This window comes from Neurospora hispaniola (genome assembly GCF_033458365.1).
Source record: "Neurospora hispaniola strain FGSC 10403 chromosome Unknown B0T23scaffold_5, whole genome shotgun sequence".
Lineage (NCBI taxonomy): Eukaryota > Fungi > Ascomycota > Sordariomycetes > Sordariales > Sordariaceae > Neurospora > Neurospora hispaniola.
Window position 1 is genome coordinate 1,542,562 of NW_026944410.1, and position 21,813 is coordinate 1,564,374.

Sequence of the window (21,813 nt, forward strand, 5' to 3'; positions counted from 1 at the left end):
ACAGTTTGCTTTCAGGTCAGGTCAATGAGGAGCAGTACCCGAGCGAGCCCTGAACCAGACCCAACCGGGACACACACGTGTGTGCCAAACGGATATTTGCCGGATCCGAGGGGTGATGGATGGTGTGTCACTTTGAGATGTCCTGCTTGCTTGCTTGCTTACTTACTTACTTACTTGGGTCCCATGACGATGCTGGGACTGTATGGTATGGGACGTGTCTGGGCTCCTTGATTGATGACCTTGATTGTTGATATTGATGACCGTGTGCGGGAGCAGTGGTTGGCGAGAGTTAGAAGAACGTGGAAAGGGAACGTGCATGGCTGAAGCAACATGCCGGTGTTGTTTGAATTTAAATACTTGTCCATACCCTGAACGTACGCCAGTGAATGAATGAGAACATTTATGTTGCTTCGTCTCTGCAAGTGTCCATCAAAACTTTCCATCCATGGTAACAAGTCCTTGTCGCCAAAAGACACAATCACGACAGTCAAAAACACTTGAGGACGATGAAGTGAGGTAGTGTAAACATGTAACTTGAATCTTGATGCTCAATTATTCTTGTTCAATTGTATCCAGCCATTGTATGAATGGCTACCCCTGTGAAAAACAAACGCCTATCCTCCTGGTTTGCCTGCCAACCAACCAACCGCCCACCGGTTTAAGCCTCCCACCTTTCTTTCGCAACATAAGAGTACAGTTACACCTTCAAAAGATAGGACATAAGGACATGAGCGAAAGTTATGTATGATAATGAAGCCGCCTGCCTAAAACCGCGTGCGCGCCTGATAACCCGCCGGCCACCATGAATGACCACCGATCCGATCCGAATCCGATCCATCCCGCCGCCGAAAATGCTTTGCCTTGCTCCCCTTTAACACCCCTTATTTCCCCTATTAACCATTTGTGCTATAGTAAAGGGTACAAAAAGTTTGTAAAACAAGAAAACAGTAAAAAAGCCGTTGACGTATGTTGAAGTGTATAAGTCATGTTCATCGTCATCCCGTTTGCGGCGTCTCCCATGAATGTGCTTTCATTTCCGAAATCCTTTGCGTGAGCAAAGTTCCTCCACACACCAAGTCTATTGTATGTAGTAAAGACGCTAGGAAAAAAAAAAAAAAAAAGAGAAAACGAAAAAAGACCAAACGATAGAGGGGTATATTGTTGAAAAGCACAGACCAAAAACAGACAAGTAGGAAATTGAATTTTGAAGCGAGAGGCGCTTTTTAGGCCTTGAGCGCAAGAGTGGTGGTTGCCGTGGCACCACCCTCTGCCCTCGGAGCATGGGCGAACATGCGGTGGAATAGATTACGACGCTCTCCGCCAGCACTGCGGTAGGTCAGCTTGACAAGAGTAGCTTCGTCGAATCCAAAGTTCTCCAGGCAGGTCTGCTCATCATCAGCTTCCAGCTTCTCGCCGCTGTAGGCAGCTTCCCAGCCATATGGATCCACAGTGGGAGGCTTGAGATACTGATCCTGAGAGTGATCAACAGCGAGGAACTTGGAGCGTAGGTTTGAGGCCGAGACAGTGCGGAGCGGGCTGCTAACAGCGGGCTTGTTGTTGGTAGCCGACTTGTCAACGGTGACTGCGGGGTTGCTCGAAATGGCCCTTCTAACTCTGGGGCGAGTAAATCGCCTTGCGACACCTTCAGGCGTCGTTCTGATATATGGCGTATAGCCTTTTGCGGCCATGCCATCCTTGTGAAGCCTACCCTCGCGGCCAGCATCTTGAACTGCGTTGTTATTACCGGCCATTGGCGACGGAATATGCTGACCGGGGGTGGACTCTTCCCATTGGACCAGAATAGGTGGTTCCAACTTGACATCTGCTACATCCTCCATCGAGTAATCCGAATTGATGGACTCGGCCGAGGTGGTAGGATGGAGGCGGGGGGAAGAGCGGGCTCCATCAAGAGCTGGCATGACCTGTAATCCCTATAAGGGGTTGCTGGCGCTCTGTCTGGCATCAGGCAAACCAATTTCGTACCCATACCCTGTAGAAGGGACACTAGTGGTCTGGGAGCGCTTGCTACGGCTCTTCTTTCCCAAACCCAGCTTTGCGCCCATCTTCTTCCAGCCGCTGGCGTGCATGGCCCTAGAGATACCGCTGGGGGAGGTGCCAAAGGTCCAGTCTGCGCTAGGCGGTGTGGTGGGCGGCGTCATGGGCTCGTTTCCAGAAGGATAACCGGAACTGCTGTCATCAGTAAAGCCGTCGATAGGTGAGTCGGCCACGGTTGATGAGGAAGCCGATCGGCTGGAGGTCTCGCTCTGCCACCCGAAAGTGTGCAGAGGAAGAAGACCGCTGGCCTTTGATGATCGGTTCGACTGCTGGCCATCATGCTGAGGAGGAGGTGAGGCTCCACCATGTGTACGTCTGGGATCGTGGACCAAGTCCTTCCAGTACGAGCGGGAATGGGAGAGAGAGTGAGAGTGGGAGTGAGAATGTGAGTGTGAGTGTGAGTGTGAGTGTGTTGTTGAGTGAGAAGAAGTAGGCTGAGTAGGCGCAGGCGAAGGCGAAGGGGTAGGCGCTAGTGATTCCAAGAAGGGTCCGAGTATCGAACCTTCCATGAGATCATAGGTGTAAGCCACAGCCTGGTCAAGCTCCGAGGGGCACGGCGGTTGCTCAGCGCAAGAGAGCTGCACTAGCCGGTCGCGGACGTGAGCCGGAAGGTTGACTTCGTGGCTGCTGTTGGGCCGGATATAAGCATTCATGAGCTTCTCCCACATAGATCGCAGCTGGTGGAGACCATCAGGCGTAGGACGGCATCTCCCGAGCATGATGTCGTTATACGCCTTGCGATACTGGTCAGCACCAAGGGTGAACTCGAGCGTCTCGAGACAGTGGTTGTGAGACAGGAAGGCAAGGAAGGCGCCAAAAGTATATGGTGGGGGCGCGGTGTTGGACAGAATGTCTCGCAGTGAGGGTGGCGGTATCGCCATGGAAGAAGGTCTGGATTGGGCCATGGTGGAATCGGTGTCGGAGTGGTCGGAGTCGGAAGAGAATCGCGCTGATTTCCTGCGCGATGGGCTGAGGCTCAAAGTTCGTAGCCGCGCCGGTGGCATCCTTCCCAACACGGAGCGCCCGACAATCGATAAGGCGAAGTGTGGATGGTTGGACTTGCAGAGCAGATGAAGGCTCGCGTGCAGCCAGAAAAGGACCAGATATCGGGAAGCGTCCTCACTCCATTCGGTCGGAGGTGACTTGGCGACCGAAGCAGACCGTTATATACAGGCCGTTTGCCTAGGCGCAGGGAAGGGAGCGGCAGAAGGGCACTGTTTTGGGAGTGTGCGGTTGCCCGACACCCGTACAATGCACGTAACCTCTTGGCTCCGTTGCCGGCCTAGTAAACCAATTTGCGGCAGGACTGATCGGGAAGCGGCAGGTCTCCAAGTCCGTCGTCGACTCGTTCTGGGAGACAAGGCGTGGGCTAGAAGTCACGTAGAAGCTGCAGGCAGCCGGGTACCGGACCAGATCGTAAGCCGATTAATCTGCGACTGGGTTTAAGCGGTGGCTGTTGAGTGCGGAGGCAGCAGGATCGTAAACCTGTCTGACTTGCACGTCTGTATGTCTAAGCCAACAACACGAGATGCTAGGCAACACAGCAGACGCTCAATAAACCGATGAATATCCCTATCCCTGTCGGTTGACGGTCGTGGTGATGCGTCGTAGTTGCGAAGTCGGCGCGGTGGTGCTCAATGTCGTCGATGAAGTTCGTTCGTCCAATTGATTTGATCCTCCCACACAGTTGATGGTTGGCAAGTAGTAAATGAACTGAAATCCAACTGAGTTCCAAATGACGTCTAGAATTGATGGGAATCGGAAAAAAGCCTGGGCGATTATCGAAAGACGGTGGTGGATCGAATCGAACAACTAAGTAGTAATAAATGAGTGCGAGAATGATGGGGGACGGCGACAAAAGGAAGGTGTTGCTGTTGTTGTCGTTGTCGTTGTTGATGTTGTGTTGTGTTGTGTTGTGGTGGTGTTAGCTGTGGTCAGGTTGTTGCTAGTGGACAGCAGCAGCAGGCAGTTATGCAGCAGTCGCAGCAGAAGCAAGGTGCAGTTGCAGGTGCAGATTGTTGCAGAAGAGAAGACAGAAGGGCGACGGATATGGAATGCAGGTGACGACTCGGATTGCTGTTTGGTGGGTGGAGTCGATCCAGTGTAAGTGACTGAGACGGTGGGTGTTGACGATGATGCGGCTTTGCGAGACAGAAAGTGACAAGTCGACAAGACAAGAGCCAAGGTTTCGGTTCGCCGGTAAGGACGTTGCGCGCGAAAGGATTGACGACGGTTTTTTAAAATCAAATCCAAAAAGGAGGGTGGGATGTGGTCTGTACAAAAAGGGAAACCGACGAAAGGTCGGCCAGGAACCGTGGTTGGTCAAAGGACGAATGACGACCCGAGTCTCGTGTTGGTGGGTGGTGGTCCCAGAAGAATGGAAGCTGGAAGCCGCGCAGCAGCAGGACCAGGACCCAAAAGTTCCCGCGATGGCAAAAACGGGGCGCTAGGCGCTCGCTTCCCACTGACCTAGCAAGCAAGGTTCCCTCTCTCACAACAAAGAAGGGCCACCCCGAGAAGCGGCGGTCCCAGGAATGCCAGTGGAGTCAGTGAAAGCCACCCACTCCCCTCCAGTGCCAGCCAGGTCCCAGCGCTTTGGTGCGAGGCGGCGGGCGGGATGACCGTTCGGCGTCGGGCGGTTCCCCTTCCCTTCCTTCTTCTGTCTGTTTGCAGGACAGTGGCCAGTGCACGGAAAGTGGAGTAGTGTACGAGATGGACTGCTGGCTCAACAAAGAAAACAAGTGCTCTTTCCCTTCAGTCTTCTACTAAATCCGAGATTGCATCAAGCAAGATGTGCAGATCCGGCTGAGCAAGTTCAGGTGCAATAAGATTGCTGAGTGAATGAAAGGGACAAGACTGTTCATGAATCTGCCAGATCATGGGTGTGCCGCCTTCCAGGGTGCCTGCCTGCCTCTTTTCTTCCCTCTTGGAGCCTTGTTGCAGTGAGCGACACGGAACCGCACAAGAAGGGAATGGGAGGAGCCTCCCAAGAGGCCATGCTCCCACGGTCCCCAGCAAGCGAGTGACCAGCAGCACCTTGTTCTTGGAGATGTGGGTGCGGCACGACGAGACGAACAGGGGCCGTGACAACATGCAATTCGCTGCACTTTGCTGCTTGGGCGAACATCTGCCCAGCTTCTCGCACCATTCCCTGCGCGTCCAAAGTCCATCCTTCGGCCACCCTTGGACCACGCCCTTGCCAGTCTGCAACCCCCTGCAAAAACCCTGCAAAGCCCTGCCACCTCCCGTCAAGGGACTTGGCCAGTCAGAGTGGTTGGATGAAGCGGCTCGAAGGGTTGCGGGTGCAAGAGGCGTCAGTGGGCGTCATGGTGGGCGACCGACCTTTGGAACAGTCAACAAGTCTCCAGGACATGGAGACATCTGAATTGAGTGATTGCAGAATCCATCGTCTGGGTCTGGGGTCCTCGTCGGGCGTGGAGCAGGTCACTGATAAGGACGGCTCCTCCTCTGCCTCCATCTCCACCGCCTACCCCGTCTTCGGCCGTCACGCAATTCCCCATTTTTTTTTAGTTATTCGCTTGACTGATTGACCCTTTTTTTGACCAACAAACTCCCCAACTTGCTGACCACGAGGCAGCCGTTTGTCGGTCTTGTCACTCTGACTAATCGTTAGCCAGCGTCGTATCGAAACTGAAGTCAATCTAGTGGAGCGGGGACTGGCATCAAGAGCATTGGATTGGCGAGACTGGTGAGACTGGGGGAAGACACACCTCACCGTCGAGGTTCTGAGGGTGAACCGAGGCAAGGGTGGGTCGGATGGATTGCGACCTAGAAGCCTTCTAGAAGCCTTCTCCTTTTGGGATGATCTCTGAAGAAGCAGACGACATCGGACCAACCAGAGGGGAAACCTTGACGGACAAACTCCACTATAAATCCACTGGGTTGTCGGTGGAGTCCTCGGACTCACCCCACTTACAGCGAGACTGAACCTGATTGGATTGGCTTGACACTGGCACTACTGTCGCTCTTGCACTCACCGCAGTGTTCTGACCGTCGCTCCCTTTTTTTTGTTCTGTCAATCTCCAAGAGGCGCCAACCAGAGCCAAGCGACGCCAAGACCCTCCAAGACCATCTTCGTCACCCACCTGTCCCCACCCGTCAAGCCGTGTTCCGGATGCTGCAGGGTAAGTAAAAAGGCCGTGATGTCTGCTCCCCTCCAACTGGCCACGGCCTGTTCCCTTGGATACAACGCAGCCACGGCAACCCAGAAAACACCACAAATGGGCGCGGCATGGTTACGCAAAGTAGGATGGAAGGCCCTTGGAAGCACTTTGGAAACATCGGAGTCAGGTCGCTACCAAATATGTACCACTTGCCACGCTTGTTGCCTCGTCTGTGTCCGTCTCCCCATTCGCCAGCCACCGCTGTACCACTTGACTTGATGGTGTAACACAAATTCGATATGCGATGCGCATATGTACCTCAGGTTGTGAGTATGTATGGAAACTACTAGTCTAGGGGTCACAACTCCGATTGTGTGCTGCCTCGTGTCGCATGAGGTTGGCGAGGATAATTCCCCGCGTCCGAGCAGCGAATACACTACAACAGTACCAACTCTCATAAACTGCAATTTCAACAAACAAAAGACGCCATTCCCAACTCGAGGCGGCTTCTGGTCTGGTCGCCCTTGTTCCATTTGGCTGCGATAACCCTATCTCCGATGCCCGGTCTTACGTCTCCATCCCCTCGCCATCCCCCAAACGGCTCCACTGTGTGGTGCCTCAGCCTCGACTTGGCTCGTCTTGACACCTCCATAACGGACTTTAACATCAGCCCGATACACCCCATCCATCCATCGGCTCGAGGCCGATATAATATCAAGATGGTGCGATTCTCGGTTATGGTTCCGTACTATTGACCTGGTTGCCGACAAAGATGATTTAACTAGTGTAAAGACGACTGTATTCTCGTGTTTCGTTACCGCTAAAAGTCAAAAGTCGATGTTGTTCAGGAAACTCACCGTCGAGACGTATTGAGTGACCAATGGTAAAAGCGAATGGTGGCCCGTGTGCGACGATCAATTTTCACAAGCTACAAGTAGATTGAGAAGGAGACACTGCGCTGACTAGTACTGCACACATAACCCTGATAAACTCGTGCCCGAAGTGGCCGAAACCTCAGGGTTTTACCCAGTGCGTCTCTGTCGCGGGAACGATGATCGCTCCATGGCTTCGACTAGGGAAAAGCCAACATTCTTGCACCGCATGCCAACATTTGAAACCTCATGATACCTCTGACCTTCAATCTTTTTTGGCGCTAGGCCAGGCGGTCGCCAAAACCCTTTTCTCCACAACGCACATCCCTCCCTTGAAGTTCCATCATTCCATGGGCCACATGGACCAAACATCAGACGAGAGTTGGTTTCGTCACGCTTTGCTGCTCTTCTTCTCCTCCTCCTCCTCGAACAAGGGACCGAACTCCACGGCCATGGGTCGATAACACGAATCATGTCCTCGGCTGACGGCTCATGGGCTTGTCGTCGTCGTCGCTTTTCGCAAGGCTTATCATGGCATTGAATCCATGCGGTGCGACTTGGCACAAACCCTGTTGCTTGGGGGGTTTTACGCGCGCGGCGGCAATGTGGAAAGAGCGGAAGCTGGCACCTCATCTCACTCACACATTCTGTCAAATCATTTGGTCAGATATCGGATACCGGCTATTCAGCCCAGCCTTGCCCAGCCAGACGAAACCTGACAAGCCTCAACAAAGCGGCCGGTTCTCACCGAGAGTTTGGAGCCTGCTGCTCGAACTGAAGTCTCTCCATTTTTGTATGCCTTGCCCTTGCCGTTGTTGTTGTTGTTGACCATCCACTATAAGATAGACGCTGTACAATATTCGTACCGTACGGCAGGTCGGGGGATAGAATAAAGTTTGCTACCCTGTGGTAACCGCGCGCTCCCGCCGGCGTCGGTACTTGGCCAGCTTGGCTCCCTTTCTTTCCCACATCTGGCCTCCAATAGAAGTCGAACATCTTACGACACGGCACCGCAGCCGGCGCGGCGGTCCTTGGTCTTCGGGCAGCCTTGTACACTATGAAAGAGGCAATCAACCCATCCGTAGCCTTTTTCTGCATTCCCACTCCACTGAGCCGTCGGCCGTCAGCCGAGAGGTATGTAGTGTGTACATCGCCAAAGTTGTGTTTGTGCCCTCTTTGGTGCTCTATTATGTACATTTCTAATCACATAATCACAGCCTTGGTGAAACTCGCATGAACTAGAGGTAACTGCTTAGTTACATTTTGCCTGTTTTCACTACCTATTATTTAAAAACATAGAGCAATTCCATGGTGGACTTGACAACGTTGCAATTACACGAGTTGAGAATGGGATCAATTCCACATTGAGAACGGAGCATACAACAAAAACGAGACAAGTCCTTCACTCCATTTTGGTATGTGTCTCTACGCTAGCAAAATTCAGTTTAGCAGCTCTTGGTAAAGGGGTAGCATAGCCGGATGTAACCGACCACCGATCGCCAACATGGTTGAAGGCCAGGAAAGAGCGAGCGTCCAGAGGAAAATTTTCATCCTAGGCTAGCGAAAGTTAAAGCAAACAATACCAAGAAGAGAAAAAGCAACAAAGGAAGAAAATTCTCCGATCACAGTCATCACTCCTGATGCGAGCCGCGGCGGCAGGCTTCGCGATTTCGCCTAAATAGCAGGCCATGGCATGGCACTATACGATATGTAGTGTAGCAGCGCTACAAAGGTTACCCTTCTAGAAAAACGGTTCAGCTGCGCCAAGCGCTCACGAGACTGGCTATCTTCCGCTGGACGGAGCTGAAGCCTCGCTACGTCCGAGGAGGCCAGAAGAAAATCAAGCCACATTCTGTCAAGGAAATCGTCAACACCAACAGAGTTTTCTTTAGTTTTCTCCGTTGTTGGCGCTTATAGCCGAAGAAAACTTTTTCATATGCCTAGCTCAGATTTGTCTTTGTGCATGATACGATGTTGGCAAAGACTGAGAAATTAGGAGGAGGCGAATTTTACGTCTTACGTTAACGTCAAAAGAAAAACAAAAAAATAAGGCCGGACTCCCGAAGCCCGACCGCTGTCCGGCCTGCCGGTGTAAGCGCCGCCATATCAAGACATTTACATACGGGCGGATTGACAAGACAAGTTTGTGCTAAGATCATGCACACATATTTAATCGAGATGAATGGAAGAGAAACAAAATGGTTGGGAGACTTCGGACTACACTAGAATGTCTGGATGTCGTGTAACGTCAATGCCAATGGGACAGGATCAGGGCTGGATCATCATCGTGGTGAGATACGGTAGGTGGTGAGAGAGATAAAATCTGTTTCTGCAGTTCTAGGTCCAGGATCCAGGATCCAGTGAGCATGACTCTCTCTGTATCAGTATGACCTCGCCTTTATTACGGTCGCCTTGCGAGATTCATTTCATTCATTGTCTCTGCCCAGGCTCATCCCGGTCTGCTTGTTAATGGTCATGTTTAGCGATCAAGAAACTTGCCTAACTGTTATCATTTCGCCTACGCCACCTAGGTATACACTAACAACCGGACACTTAACACAGCCTACACCTTATGCTGTAACACTTTTTTTTTCGCCTTTTCCACCCACCCGGCACTTTTTTACTACAGTATACAACCAACCACTATAGAATCCATTAATGTAACGACACATCACATATAATGCGGGGCAAGGCAAAAAGAATCCTTCGAACCGACGTCGAAACTGCCCTGCCTTTTTCCAATCTTTTCCAACTCGTACAACATAGGTACCCAGAGAAAAAAAGCAACCAATTACCATGGATGCCACGCCATCAACGGCAACCGACAGTCTTCTAGAACTTCCACCAGGGCGGCATCTTACGTTTTCCCTCCTTCCCGTGTTGCCGTCGTGTCATCATCGGATACATCCATCCACCCATCCATCCAACATCCAGGAGAAAAGGAGGAGGGGGGAGGCGGGCAATAGTTAGAGAGAGAGGGAGGGGGGGTTACACAGCGGGAGATCCGCAACAACGCTTGAAGCAAAAAAGAAGCATTTGTCACTCGTTGCACAAACGTAGACGGCGCACACACACACATATTGCACATTCAAGCGAGCAACAATCACCAGTCATTTACGTGGGACAACAAAATGCACACAACACACAGCAGCACACCCTGGTGTCACGCCCCCATCTACCTAGGTAGTGTAGGTAGGGTTGTGGTTGCTTGTCTCTGTCTGTCTGCAGTGTAAGTCGTGTTACTGCATGTATCACTGTGATACACTCCTGAGGGGGACAGTGTGTCACCGCAGCGGTGCAGGCATATCCATACATACATGCACCATAGCACTGCAGCAAGGTTTGTTGAGGTGACCGGTAGATACACATAGGTAAGAATCGTACGAGATGGAAGCAATATGGAAGTGTTGAACGGGTGATTTTGTTTTTTTTTTTGCTGTTGTGATTTCTTTTGTCTGGAGGAGTCAGCCTCAATCCTTCACCTACCGTCATCAGTCTACATACTATGCAGTAGATCACAAACACGGTAGGTAAGAGGTGTGTTCCGGTTCTATCCGTCCACGGACCCCTCTACCTGGAATTGTTTGCATTTATCACCGTGCCCATCGGCATGATCCATTGCATCAATACACCGAGCTCGACGCAACGGAAGAATGTACGAAGACAAATGTGCCCTGGGCTGACAGCCTGCTGCCAACTGCATATCCGAATCGAAGTCAATGATGCTCTGCCACGAGGCAGACACGCAATTTGTTGATGGACCAGATGAATGAGATCTGAAATGCGTAGTAATGCCCTACCACGGAGGGGCACGCTACGCTACCCACCTGTCAATAACACGCTACAACAATGCCACGCCATCCGAACTCCGACCCATGTTCAATGAAGTGTTGGAAGGATGTCAGGATTTGCCCGCTTATGTTATCAGAGCTCAATATGCATGAAAATGGAAATACATGCGGGGAAATAATTCCCGGACCATCGTCAGACGGAAGAATAAGAAAAGAAGTCCAGTGATTGTTCCGACTGTCCTACTTATCAATCATCATCAATTCTTCTAAATTCTAAACTCCGAGATCGGGTCACGACGACGACGACGACGCCTTGTTCCATGTTTGACGGACTACCTGCGTGCGGCAAGGCGCTTGTTACTTTGTCGCACTTACCTCAAGGAGCAAGCGAGTTGAGCGACGGTAAAAATGGCCGGAGGTACTTACTTACATGATATGCTCGCCCCCCATGTCGCTGCCTGGCGGCGGTTCGGGGATGAAGTGAGAAACTCTTGCCCGAATACAACCTAGGGGACGTACCTCTAAGTATGTTGCTTACTTCAGCGTCACAGAATTGTTGTGCTGTTGGGATTTGAGGCTCAAAAGACGGCAGCTGAAGTGTGAAGGTGATTGCGTCTGCCACGGCATCTTTGCCAATGATCAGCGTTTGTTTTGCTGTCATTACTTAGTCTTCCCCATCTTATTTGAACATGAGATGATGGATCACGGAAGTTCCCACGGATTAAACATCGGATGACATATGATTGCACACGGACTTGGCATCACACATCAACGCATGGATGGCATCAATGCATGGAAGGCCTTGTCGCTCTTCTTGTCGCCTTCCATCCCATCTTTCCCGCATTGATTGTTCCCCATTTCGTCACTCGATTTCGTTTCCTTGCGGAACGCATTTGGTGATGCGGCAGTGTCGGTGATAAACAAGAGGAGGCGAGGCAAGGCGGGGGAGATCTACTCGCTGTGCCAGTGTTTGTCGAAGAATTCCCAATTTCCTCGGATTCCGGGATTCTAGCAGGTTTCTCGAATCTTTCCTCGTTGGGTTTAGACCTGGCCGAGGATGTTTGTCGATCCTGTGGCATGGCACCCCGCAGTTTTGTGATGACCCCAGTTGTCTTTTTTTTTTCGTCACTTTGTTTAGTGTACAGGTGAGGTGACGTCCGGACTCCGGAGAGTGACGGTGAGTGACCAGCAGCAGGACATCGACATCGGGTCCTTCACCCGCCCGGGACACCGGAGCTTAGGGAAGCTGAGCCTCCTGACCTCCAACCCTTCTTCCTGTCACGCCACTAGTCACGATGAATCGCGATCACAGCGATCAATTAAAAATATGCCGTGAGTTCAAATCCATCCGAAATCTATCATAAGCATGAATGAACAAACACCCATGTGATGACTGTGCGCTAGAAACGGAACTTGCCTACCAGTCAACAAGTGACAATATCTCCAGAACCTCTTAACTCCATTCCCCATTGCTAGATGGATAAATTGATATTGGAATGGATCATGGAGTTCTCCCTTGAACAAAGAGCGATCGCAAGAGATGTCGGCCGCCGGAACAGAAACAAGCAGCAAGCCATGCTGCACGCCGAGAGTGAGAGACTGACAGAATTTCGTTTCCGTCCCGTGGAAGACTGTTGGTTGCCGTTTGTCACGGGCCGTCATCTTGCCTTTTTGGTATGGCCGTCCATCGTTGTCGTCGTCGTCGTCGTCTGATTCCCGTTTGTCTCATACAGCTGCAACTGTGAGGCATCAGGCAAGCCTCTTTCCGCTGTCATCGGATGCGGTCTCTTCTATGTTATCGACTTGGCGATCACATTCACATCAGATTATCAGCGGACCCGCCCGACGACCCCTTTGGTGTCCGGGATGTCTGTCAGACTTGTCGCTGCTCTACTGTAAAATTCGTCATTGGATGAGGGAGGTTCTCTGAACCCGGCTATTCCCGTCTTTTGATTGCTCGTCTGTGCTTACTGTCAAAGCTCCCGAAAACCATCATCAGATGGCCCCTCCAATTCAGCCAGCCTTGTGCCCTTGCGAAACCTTTCGCGACAGAACGGAAATTGCCGTGGAGATACCCGTTTGATCCCCCTGATCATCCATTACCAAAGCGCAGGCGGGATGAGAGTCTGGAGACTGGAGGGAGGATGATGAACCTGAGTGGATCGGAGGCCCAGGGGTCACTAAGAGGTGTGGTGAAGATGTTTTACCCCGCGTGTGATATGACTGTGAACGGACTCCCGTCGGACTTATTGTTGCGCAGTATGGTACCCTGCGCTCGCTTAACTGTTGTACACTAGTGTTGTACCTGTAGGGAAGTTCCGTGTCTGGAAGTCATTATTTCTCGTCTTTTGTTCGGTTTCATCCAGATCCACGACTTGGTGGCTTTAGGCTCGTGACCCGGTTAGAGTGGTCGTTGTCGGTCGGTCAACCATCAGAGCCGTTGAAAACAATGAGATGAATGTGTATGGTAGAAGATGGATTTTTTTTTTTTTTTTTTTTTTTTTTTTTTCTCTCTCTCTCAATTTGGTGATGCTTAGAAAGTCGAATGCTACCCAGTCGCGTCGACGTCACCAGATGTGTTGTTACATATTGTTAGTGTAAGGGTGCATTAGCACCTGCTTCTACACCACCTACGCTTCTAAGCTGACGTGCAGCTCCCCCAAAATGTTCCCCTCACCATGGAAGCCTCAATCCACTAGCAACGTCGTGTCAACGTCATGTCACGAATCCTACCGACCTGTACCTCTACTCAAGGTCTGCGCAATGTGAACTTGGAGTCGTCGTCGCCGGAAATGTCAATCATTACGAGAGACAACACCAACGTGGCCTTCTATCATGCCTTGGGTTGATGTGGCTGAACAAAACCCCTGGCTGTCGTCTGATGATGAGGGGACTCCAGTACTTTGTGTTTCTTCAGGGCCAGTGGTCGTGAATACGGCGCCCACGATCAAGGAAGAGCCTCGTGGTGTTGTCGTCTTAGAAATCGCCTCTTCTTCTTCTTTTTCTTCTTCTCCCTCCCCATCTCTTAAAGCGGAGGACAATGAGGGTCAAGATGATATTCCCGAGTTGCCCGTTACAGGCCCTTTACCAGCTCCCATCGCCGTGCCTGACGGCCGGAGCACTTCATCACATCCATCTCCGTCAAATTCCCATATCAATACACCTGCTGTGGTGAATGGTGGTGAAGGTTCATACAAGGAGGAAGTTCATCATGGGAGTCCTTCCACTGCACACGCAGCTGTTCACAACAGTTCGGCTTCTGTTGCTGCTGCTTCCGAAGTCAAGAGACGCACGTCAAGCGAGAGTCTCTCACCTGCGCCAACAGAGGACGCTGATATTGATGACGACGAAGATGGTGTAAGTCTGTTATGGCGACTTGCATTATTCAACCGCATCGCCGCTAACTTACCTGGTTACAGGCCGAACTCAAGGGCCCTGTCCGCGACCCACCTTGCTTCCTATGTGTCACCAAGGTGACTTTGCGTGGTAAGGGTGACAGTGTATGTCATCACCCTGCTATTATCAGACATGGACGGTGGGCATGCGTCGGTTGTCGCAAGTATGGGAAACGTTGCGAGTCTTCTCCTGATTTGGTCGTCCAAGCTTGGAAGGCTTGGAAGGCAGAGCCTAGGGCAACGGTTGCGGCTGAGAGGGCGTTGAAAGCTTTGAGAACAATATGTGCCGCATGTCGCAATCTTCGACAGCTTGTCAAAATGGGAATGATACCCTCGTAAGCTCGCCGGCCACAACTGTGGCGCATCCCTTCCTACGTTGCCCTCATCCGGATCTGTTTAGTACAAGCGATTGACATAGCCTATTTATACAAGCGCTACAGTGGAAACACTCCTATCTGGAGGCGATCTCTACCCCGAAATCGACGAAGGCAGCTCCCTGCCTGGAGTACCATCGCGAGCTGAGTTTACAGCTCTGAAGCGACGAGTGAAATCTGTGGAGGCAAGCCTGCAGCGTCAAAACGTTCTTCGTCGACATCCAGAGCCAAGAAAGAGAAGAGCCGGACGCGGCAATTCTGATCAAGTTAAGAAGGACGACAAGGGCCCAGAATTGCCCGACTCCGAAGATGAGGAGAGCTATGAGGAGGAAGAGACTGAAGACGAATGGTTACCGTAGCCGGTCCTTCTGATGAATCTGCAGCTGCTTCATCTCAGCACACTTCATCACGGTAGCATTTTCTCTTCATCACGTCTCTCTCCCATGCTATTTCCGCCAAAAACTCGTGTAACAACGGTAAACGTTCCATCTTTGTCTTAGCACGAAAAAGGTGACTTTGGAGTCTTTTATTAGGGGATCGTCCTTGTCGACTGCTACGCTATATCCACCAGACTATAACTTTAGCCTCAACTGCAAAATTCCTTCAACTCCACGCCTGGTCATACCATGACCAGCTTGAAAAGTCTCCTTTGGGCTAAGTTTGCCGAAGATGCTCCATCGTCAAGTCGACGAGATGAAGAAAGGCAAGGATGTCGAATGCAACCCTTCTGGTGCCCCAGATGTTGACCGGACCCCACGGTCAAATTACGGAGACGTCATTGCCGTCCGGACCAATTTTGATAAAGGACGAAAAAGAACCCCCACCAAGCCCCCAACTTCAACCCCGAAGACCATCGGGGAAGATGATGATAGGGCACAGACGGCAAGCAGGGGAAAGCATCACCATACACCAGTGCAAACCCCTGCAACTGCATACATCAGAAATTGCATATATCTCATAGTTTACCATGGTATGACCTCTAGGTGCATACCTGAGCGGGTCCATGAACACCTGTTTCTACCATGACTCAGCTCCTTCCTTGCATATACTTCACTTATCTCATAACCTCTGAGTGTTCTCCATAGTGCTTGATATTACATGCAGTTTCTGGGGATTCTACTGTAGGAGGATGTCCGTGTCACTGCCACTGTCAGGGTTTCCAGGGTAGAAATAAGAAAAATAAGAAACGGACGGTTTAGAGGTAACGTTAACATAACCAGGTCTATCGAAGCTACCCAACCTGCCAGCTACCCTAGCTGGGTCAGGGGAGGGGAGGACCGCGCCCCCCAAAGGCAGCACACATTTTGTGATTTGAAGGCATTCACATACATACTCCGCAGATACTGCTAGGGACTGGTAAACAAGAAGCCCCCACGGTCCCACACACTCTCTCTCTCCCTTGGTATCACTGGCGTACCCTAGACTTACACTAGCAAAATCATGCAATGATATTCCAAACTTGGCCAAATTTTCTCGGCTCAAGTGCGCCGAAAAAGCCATCTGATTTGCTCCACGACTTCTCTCTCTCTGTCCCTGTCTCTTTTGTCTCTCTGTCTTGGCCCTTTTCTTTCCCCTTTCCCTTTCCTTCCCTTCCACCCTACCCACCCGTTTTTTTTTTTTGTAGTGTGTAGTGTATGTAAGTAGTATGCCAAAAACCAAGACTCTGCTGATGTAGTGTAGTGGAAAGCTCTCTTCACTCTCCACTACACCAGCCTCTCTCCTCTTGCTTCCCTTCGCCAACGTCCGAGTCCCTTGATGCCCCCTCCCTTCCCGAGATGAGTGGAGGTTGAATGAGCATCATCACGATGAAGCAGCAAGCACCCTTGAGACCGCACAACGAGGAAACGACGACGTGGAGCGAGACGAGACGAGCCGATCCTCTAACGAGTAGTGTAGCGAGCGAGTGAGCGAGCAAACTGACTGACTGACTGACCGACTGACGGACGGGGAGACATCTCTCGGTAAAAAAAAAAACGTGGAGACCCCAAAGCACAAAAAAAGGGAAGGGCTCAACCGATATTGAAATTTGAAAAGTGTGGTGGTCGATGCGTGTGTTAGCGCAGTGGTGCAGATCAGTTAATCATAAATCCGAACGTGTATTTCCGTAGTACGCGATTGATAGCGATTCACTAGACCCAAGGACGACTTATCGAAGACCCTCCCGGTGGAACTGACTACACTAACTGGTAGCCTTGGGCTAATGTATTTTGGAGTGGAAGCTAGTGTAGTGTAGCTCAGCTTTGTTGCCTCGGTTGTTGCCTGCTTTGGTTAGGTTCAGTTCAGTCTGTTGTTGTCTTGCTTGGCTGTCGGTTCCACGGTCGAGTCCAATCGAGCACTCAATTCAAGTGTCAATTTCGAAGGGCGGACAAACGGCGTAATCGAGAATCACCTCTACCTGCCACATGATAAAGAAGCAAGAAGTAAGAAATGCAAGCTTGAAGAATGGCGATGGCTACATACACGTGCACTCGGATGAAGATGGCGTTGAAAGCCGTTGAGGGTATGTAAAAGGCCGCCCAAGAAGTCAATGGTATAAGATTGATCCTTGTTCTGTCATGCTGCATTCGAAACCGATCCCTCCTAGCATTTTACGCCTATCTCGGCCGGTGTCATGATGCACTTTTCGCTGCCCGTTGAGTATCTTCCGAGCCTGGTTTCATGGGAAAGGGGGGAAGAAGGCTGATGGATCATACATTTCATTCAAAACGTAACGGCTGGGTCTCCTGATCGATAGAGGTAGCAACCCGCATGTTGTCGTCTGGGTTAGTGTACAATATTGTCCAGGAACAGGGCATTTGCTGCGTAAGGAGGCGAGACATAGGCAGAAACAATGTTCGAAATTTCCTAGTCCACTTTCCCCACGGGGGACTTCCCGTCTCTGACAAGACTGAAGACAAACCCCTTGACTCCCTGCTTTCCAGCAGTCCTTGACAATCAGTCCGGACACCATTGAAGTAGGGTAATGGTGGTCTCATTATCGTATGTATTCCCGTTTGTTATTCCCGTTTATTATTGTGACCGACAGCAATCTCTAGACTCACCTAACGGTTTTTTTCTTCCTTTGATGAGTGGCATGCCTAGCTAGTGCCCACTGGGGACACTGGCTGAAATTGTCACTTGATAGCGTCTGTACTTGTCTTCCTCCACAATCCTCATTCCCTGCTTCCTTCCCGTCTCCCCCCACGACCCACGTTCGTTCCTACTGTACCTTGAACTGCATCGTGGCGCTGCTGCTCGCTTCGAAGGCGGTGTTTGGCCAGCCGATTCTGGCCGATGCTACTCGGCCAGCGGTGGCAATGATGGGAATGAAATCATCAGTTGCCATGAATAGTAAAGCCGGATATATCGATGGACTGGAATGAATGATAGACGGGAAGTATCAAAGCACGGACAACGGCGGATGGAAACTCGGCGATGCCGTCGTCGTCCATCCGTCTGGTCGGTTCTACGCAGCACACCAGACTACTACGGATGCACGGAAGCAAGAAGAACAAGCAAACATCGCATCACCTTTTGCTCTCCTGTCGGTATCAAAAAACAAATGAAAAAAAAAAAGGCCTTCTAGAACAAACGGCCGGACGTCGGGGAGAGCCGTGGCGCCAACGGTCTTCGTTAACACACAAGTCCCATGCACATGCCGGCGTGGCCCCTATCTTTTCTTCTCTTCCCTGGTTTGTCGTCTTGACTGCCGTGTTTTGTTTTTTTCTTTTCTTTTTCTTGCCTGATTCGCTTTCGGGATTGGCACTGCAATAGGTTAGCACGTCCAGGACTCAAAAAACGCCATCGCCGAGCGGGATAGTCCGTCGTTGGCGGGTTGGGCGGGCCCCAGCCGGCGGCGCATGCGGCGGAAGAGCCTCATCGTCTCGGGACAGTGACTCCAAAGATGTGTCTGTCCGTTCTCACATTGGACCACTGCACCATGTGTGAGATTTGTGCCTGGATGGACTGTGTAGTGTAGGACATCCGATCTCGGAAGTCGCAGGAGAACGAACTGCCATATTTGGCGCGCGGTAGATGGCAAGGCCAGGTAGTTTAGGGGTAGGGAGTGTTCGTGATGAACGTCCAATGATTGTTGGATAAAGTGACCACGGGGTTGGTTATGCTGGGGGTGAGGTTGTTTACTTGTTTCAACGGCGAGTTTCATGTGTCTCCTTCCAAACACTGCTCTGTCTCACACGGAACTGAAATCGGTATATTGTCTTTACCAGCGGTCAAAATTGTCGGGCGTGCGTTGTTCGACGTTGCAGTTTGTCTTGTCTGTCTTGGTGATAGGTGGCTTTGATAGTTGGTCTCTGTAGTTAGCAGACGCAGGTTACCGCTCTCTCTTGCCGTGGTTTTTTAACTGCCGGTATCACGACGTATACCGCCTGTTGTGCGACGGGAGATCATTCTGCCTTGGAACCTACGACTTCTGCAAGTGATCGGAAATCGACTTGAGATCTGAACTTGGACTCATCGTCCAAGCCCCCAATGACCGGATATGTGATGTCTTCACAAACGACACAAAGACTTCTGGCTGCAGAACTGGACATCCCCCTAACCGATGTTGAATCCATCAAGGTCCTCACTCCATCCAATTCCCTCATAACATGGCCTACTAGTAGTGTAGTAGTGGCACTGGTGGCAATGAGACGGCCTCCACCCTCCAGCCTACTTCGCTGTCGTTTTGATCTTGGAGGAGACCCTCTGGCCAACATTCGTGGCGTTGACCTTGGCCAAGATTGAGCCCAAACAAGATCCATGATCCAGCATGGATAACACCTTCCCGGAGAAGATAGAAGTGACATGCAGGACCCTTCTCAACATAACAAAAAAAAAACCGGGAAGGGCATGCCCAGCATCGGTTTCGTCCCGTCCCGTCTGACTCTGTTGCCATTTTGACTCGCCTCCCCGTCCTTCCTGTCCCTTGTCGGCGATATTATCCTTGGTTGAGATATTGTGTCGACATGGAGATGCAGTGCAGTGTTGCACCGAAGGATTGCAAATTGAGATGGGAATTGTAGATAGCAGTGTATGTTACAGTAGGGATGCTGTGTACATACATGGGCGAAAATGTGCCATGTTCCCAGAATTCCATCCCTCACTGGCGAGAATGGATGGCGGGATCTTTTGGATTCCATTTGTTGCGCTTCCATGTAATGCTACTGCTACTGTACCATTGCTCTTGCTTCATTGACAAATTATGACGGTTTGTTGACAGAAGCAGCTTCCTAAAAGGGGTTGTAGTTGAGTGCTGTTGCTTGAAAGACTTTCTTGGCGGAGAAACGTCCAGTCGTGTCGTCGATGGAGAGAGACACAATTGCAAATCATGTTGATGTAGAATGATTATGCGAAAGGAGGGGAGAGAAGAAGGAGAATGTGAGCTGTATGCTCAAACCTGTCCGACATGTTACAGAATTACCGAGCTTGGGCAGAGTCGTGGTCTCTTCTTCTCTCCATGCCTGGAAGAACACAATGTGACAAGGGACCACAGTTACATTCCAGCAAGCATGTTGAAGAGAATCGCATGATAAATGGGACGAGAAAACAAGGAAATCTGTCGATCACCATCGAATCTTGCCGCGCATTATCGTATCTTCTATCCGCCACCCGTTGACCGTTGACAGTGTCGTTACCTAACCCAGATGACTTTAGCTCCATAGCAGAGCCCACGTTCTCATGATGTGTTGATCGGATTGTGAAAGGAAGAGATTGTTAATGTTCGGCCTTGTTTCTTGTTTTCACATCTTCCAAGTTTCGAACCACAAGAGCTGTTACTTCGCGGGCAACACGAGTTTGAGCACTTCGAGGCGATGCCGCCTGCGATGTAACAGGCAAACTAACTAACTCATGGACGTTTGGCCCAACCGTGAACTATTATAATGTTCTTTGCGTTAAGACAGTGTTGGTTGAGCTTCGCCACCTCGATTCCCAATCAGTCAATAGTGTCTAGGCACCTTGGCATATAATTATTCCAGATATATCAGTCGCAAGGTCTGATACGAGAGTCCTCTCCGGTGACAGTTGGTAGATGTTAAGGGCTGGACCTCAAAACTTTCAAGATATATAGAATGAGACAAGGTATCATCATAGGATTGCCCCCGGCCGACGCAACATCAAGGGATCGCAACTTGGTGATTTGTCCGTAAGAGACAGTGCCGTAGAGCAGCCAGGGTCAATAGTACGACACTAAGCTTGAAGAGCATGAAAGTCAATGACCGAAGCGTAATAGAAGCACGGATATAGCGGAATGTGGGTGAGGTTGTAGTCGGTCACGTCGCAACAAGTTGAGGGAGATTGTAACCACTGTACGTCAATGACCGAACTCAACTGCCGCAATTAATTTCCGGTGAAGGTAGCATTGTCCGATCGCTCACCGGCATTGTCAAAGTGCTAAAAACATACGATTCACGTCAAGTCGCCTGTTCTCTAGAACCGAGAGATGAGGATGTGACATAGTAGCTTTCCCGGTCGATATTGAATCGCCGGCATCTAACGGGATTGCTGGACTCGGACACGGCAACAAAAATAGCATCCCACCCCCGAGCCACAAGTGCCGGACGGGACCGGTCTATAGGGACAGTACACATCTCGAGCGGAAGTCCATCGGGCACTCATAACCATTGTCACAATACTTGAACAGCTTCAAGAGTAAGAATGAACAGTTTCGTCGCTCGATAACCGCAAAGAGGAAGCACAATAAAATCCTGAGTAAAAAGAAACAGGAAAAAAAACCGAGAAAAAAAGAGTGTGTACAGAGTACACTGAGACAAACCCCGTAGCCCAGCGGGAAACGCGACCCTTATTCTTCCCCCCAGTGCCCCCTCACGATCCCACTATCCCCTCCAGCTTCGCCACTGCTCGGTAGCTCCATCTGACGAGGGTCGAAGAATATCGCGTTTCCCAAAGTGAGATCTTTCTGCGAGTTATCAATGGTCGTCCATCGATGGTTTATTTCTTGTGCCTTTTGGAGGGCGCAAGTGACTATGCCACAAACAATTCGTCTGTAGCACCTATGCAACAAATACTTGGTCTGTAGCAAATTCTTTCTTGTTTTGTCTTTTGCAGCGGAGTGTCGCTTTTCGTCTTTGGCTCTGTGGCGCTGACTTTGAAGCTCAACAGCATCGCGCTTTTGTCTTAGTTTGGCTTTTTGTTGCCCAGTAGTCTTTTGTAGCGGAATGAGCTACGCTTCAGTTCAGTTTTGTCTGAAAATCTTTGCCTGC

The 21,813-nt window shown here is 50.7% G+C and overlaps 6 protein-coding genes across 6 annotated transcripts; 3 read left to right on the forward strand and 3 right to left on the reverse strand.

Annotated features, from left to right (window-relative positions):
* Positions 1–1,097: 1,097 nt before the first annotated feature.
* Positions 1,098–2,960, reverse strand: B0T23DRAFT_413246 (uncharacterized protein; the record flags this gene model as incomplete). The annotated part of the gene is made up of 2 exons (XM_062839510.1): positions 1,098–1,922; positions 2,004–2,960. 2 exons carry the CDS (start codon positions 2,958–2,960, stop codon positions 1,224–1,226), a joined length of 1,656 nt encoding a protein of 551 aa, XP_062691692.1. The 3' UTR covers positions 1,098–1,223.
* Positions 2,961–4,672: 1,712 nt separating this feature from the next.
* Positions 4,673–5,606, forward strand: B0T23DRAFT_443484 (uncharacterized protein; the record flags this gene model as incomplete). Its single annotated transcript, XM_062840863.1, has 4 exons — positions 4,673–4,739; positions 4,931–4,997; positions 5,105–5,106; positions 5,221–5,606. The coding sequence occupies 4 exons, from the start codon at positions 4,673–4,675 to the stop codon at positions 5,604–5,606; spliced, it is 522 nt and encodes a 173-aa protein (XP_062691693.1).
* Positions 5,607–6,669: 1,063 nt separating this feature from the next.
* On the forward strand, positions 6,670–6,977 carry B0T23DRAFT_381911 (uncharacterized protein). The gene has a single exon (XM_062837292.1). It carries the CDS (start codon positions 6,737–6,739, stop codon positions 6,932–6,934), a length of 198 nt encoding a protein of 65 aa, XP_062691694.1. The 5' UTR covers positions 6,670–6,736; the 3' UTR covers positions 6,935–6,977.
* A 799-nt stretch (positions 6,978–7,776) lies between these two features.
* Positions 7,777–8,248, reverse strand: B0T23DRAFT_396657 (uncharacterized protein; the record flags this gene model as incomplete). Its single annotated transcript, XM_062838259.1, has 2 exons — positions 7,777–7,886; positions 7,918–8,248. The coding sequence occupies 2 exons, from the start codon at positions 8,246–8,248 to the stop codon at positions 7,777–7,779; spliced, it is 441 nt and encodes a 146-aa protein (XP_062691695.1).
* Positions 8,249–12,088: 3,840 nt separating this feature from the next.
* Positions 12,089–12,865, reverse strand: B0T23DRAFT_163552 (uncharacterized protein). The gene has a single exon (XM_062832765.1). The coding sequence runs from the start codon at positions 12,502–12,504 to the stop codon at positions 12,181–12,183; it is 324 nt and encodes a 107-aa protein (XP_062691696.1). The 5' UTR covers positions 12,505–12,865; the 3' UTR covers positions 12,089–12,180.
* A 532-nt stretch (positions 12,866–13,397) lies between these two features.
* Positions 13,398–15,125, forward strand: B0T23DRAFT_163570 (uncharacterized protein). Its single transcript, XM_062832766.1, has 3 exons — positions 13,398–14,199; positions 14,262–14,572; positions 14,670–15,125. Exons 1-3 carry the CDS (start codon positions 13,678–13,680, stop codon positions 14,968–14,970), a joined length of 1,134 nt encoding a protein of 377 aa, XP_062691697.1. The 5' UTR covers positions 13,398–13,677; the 3' UTR covers positions 14,971–15,125.
* Positions 15,126–21,813: the final 6,688 nt, after the last annotated feature.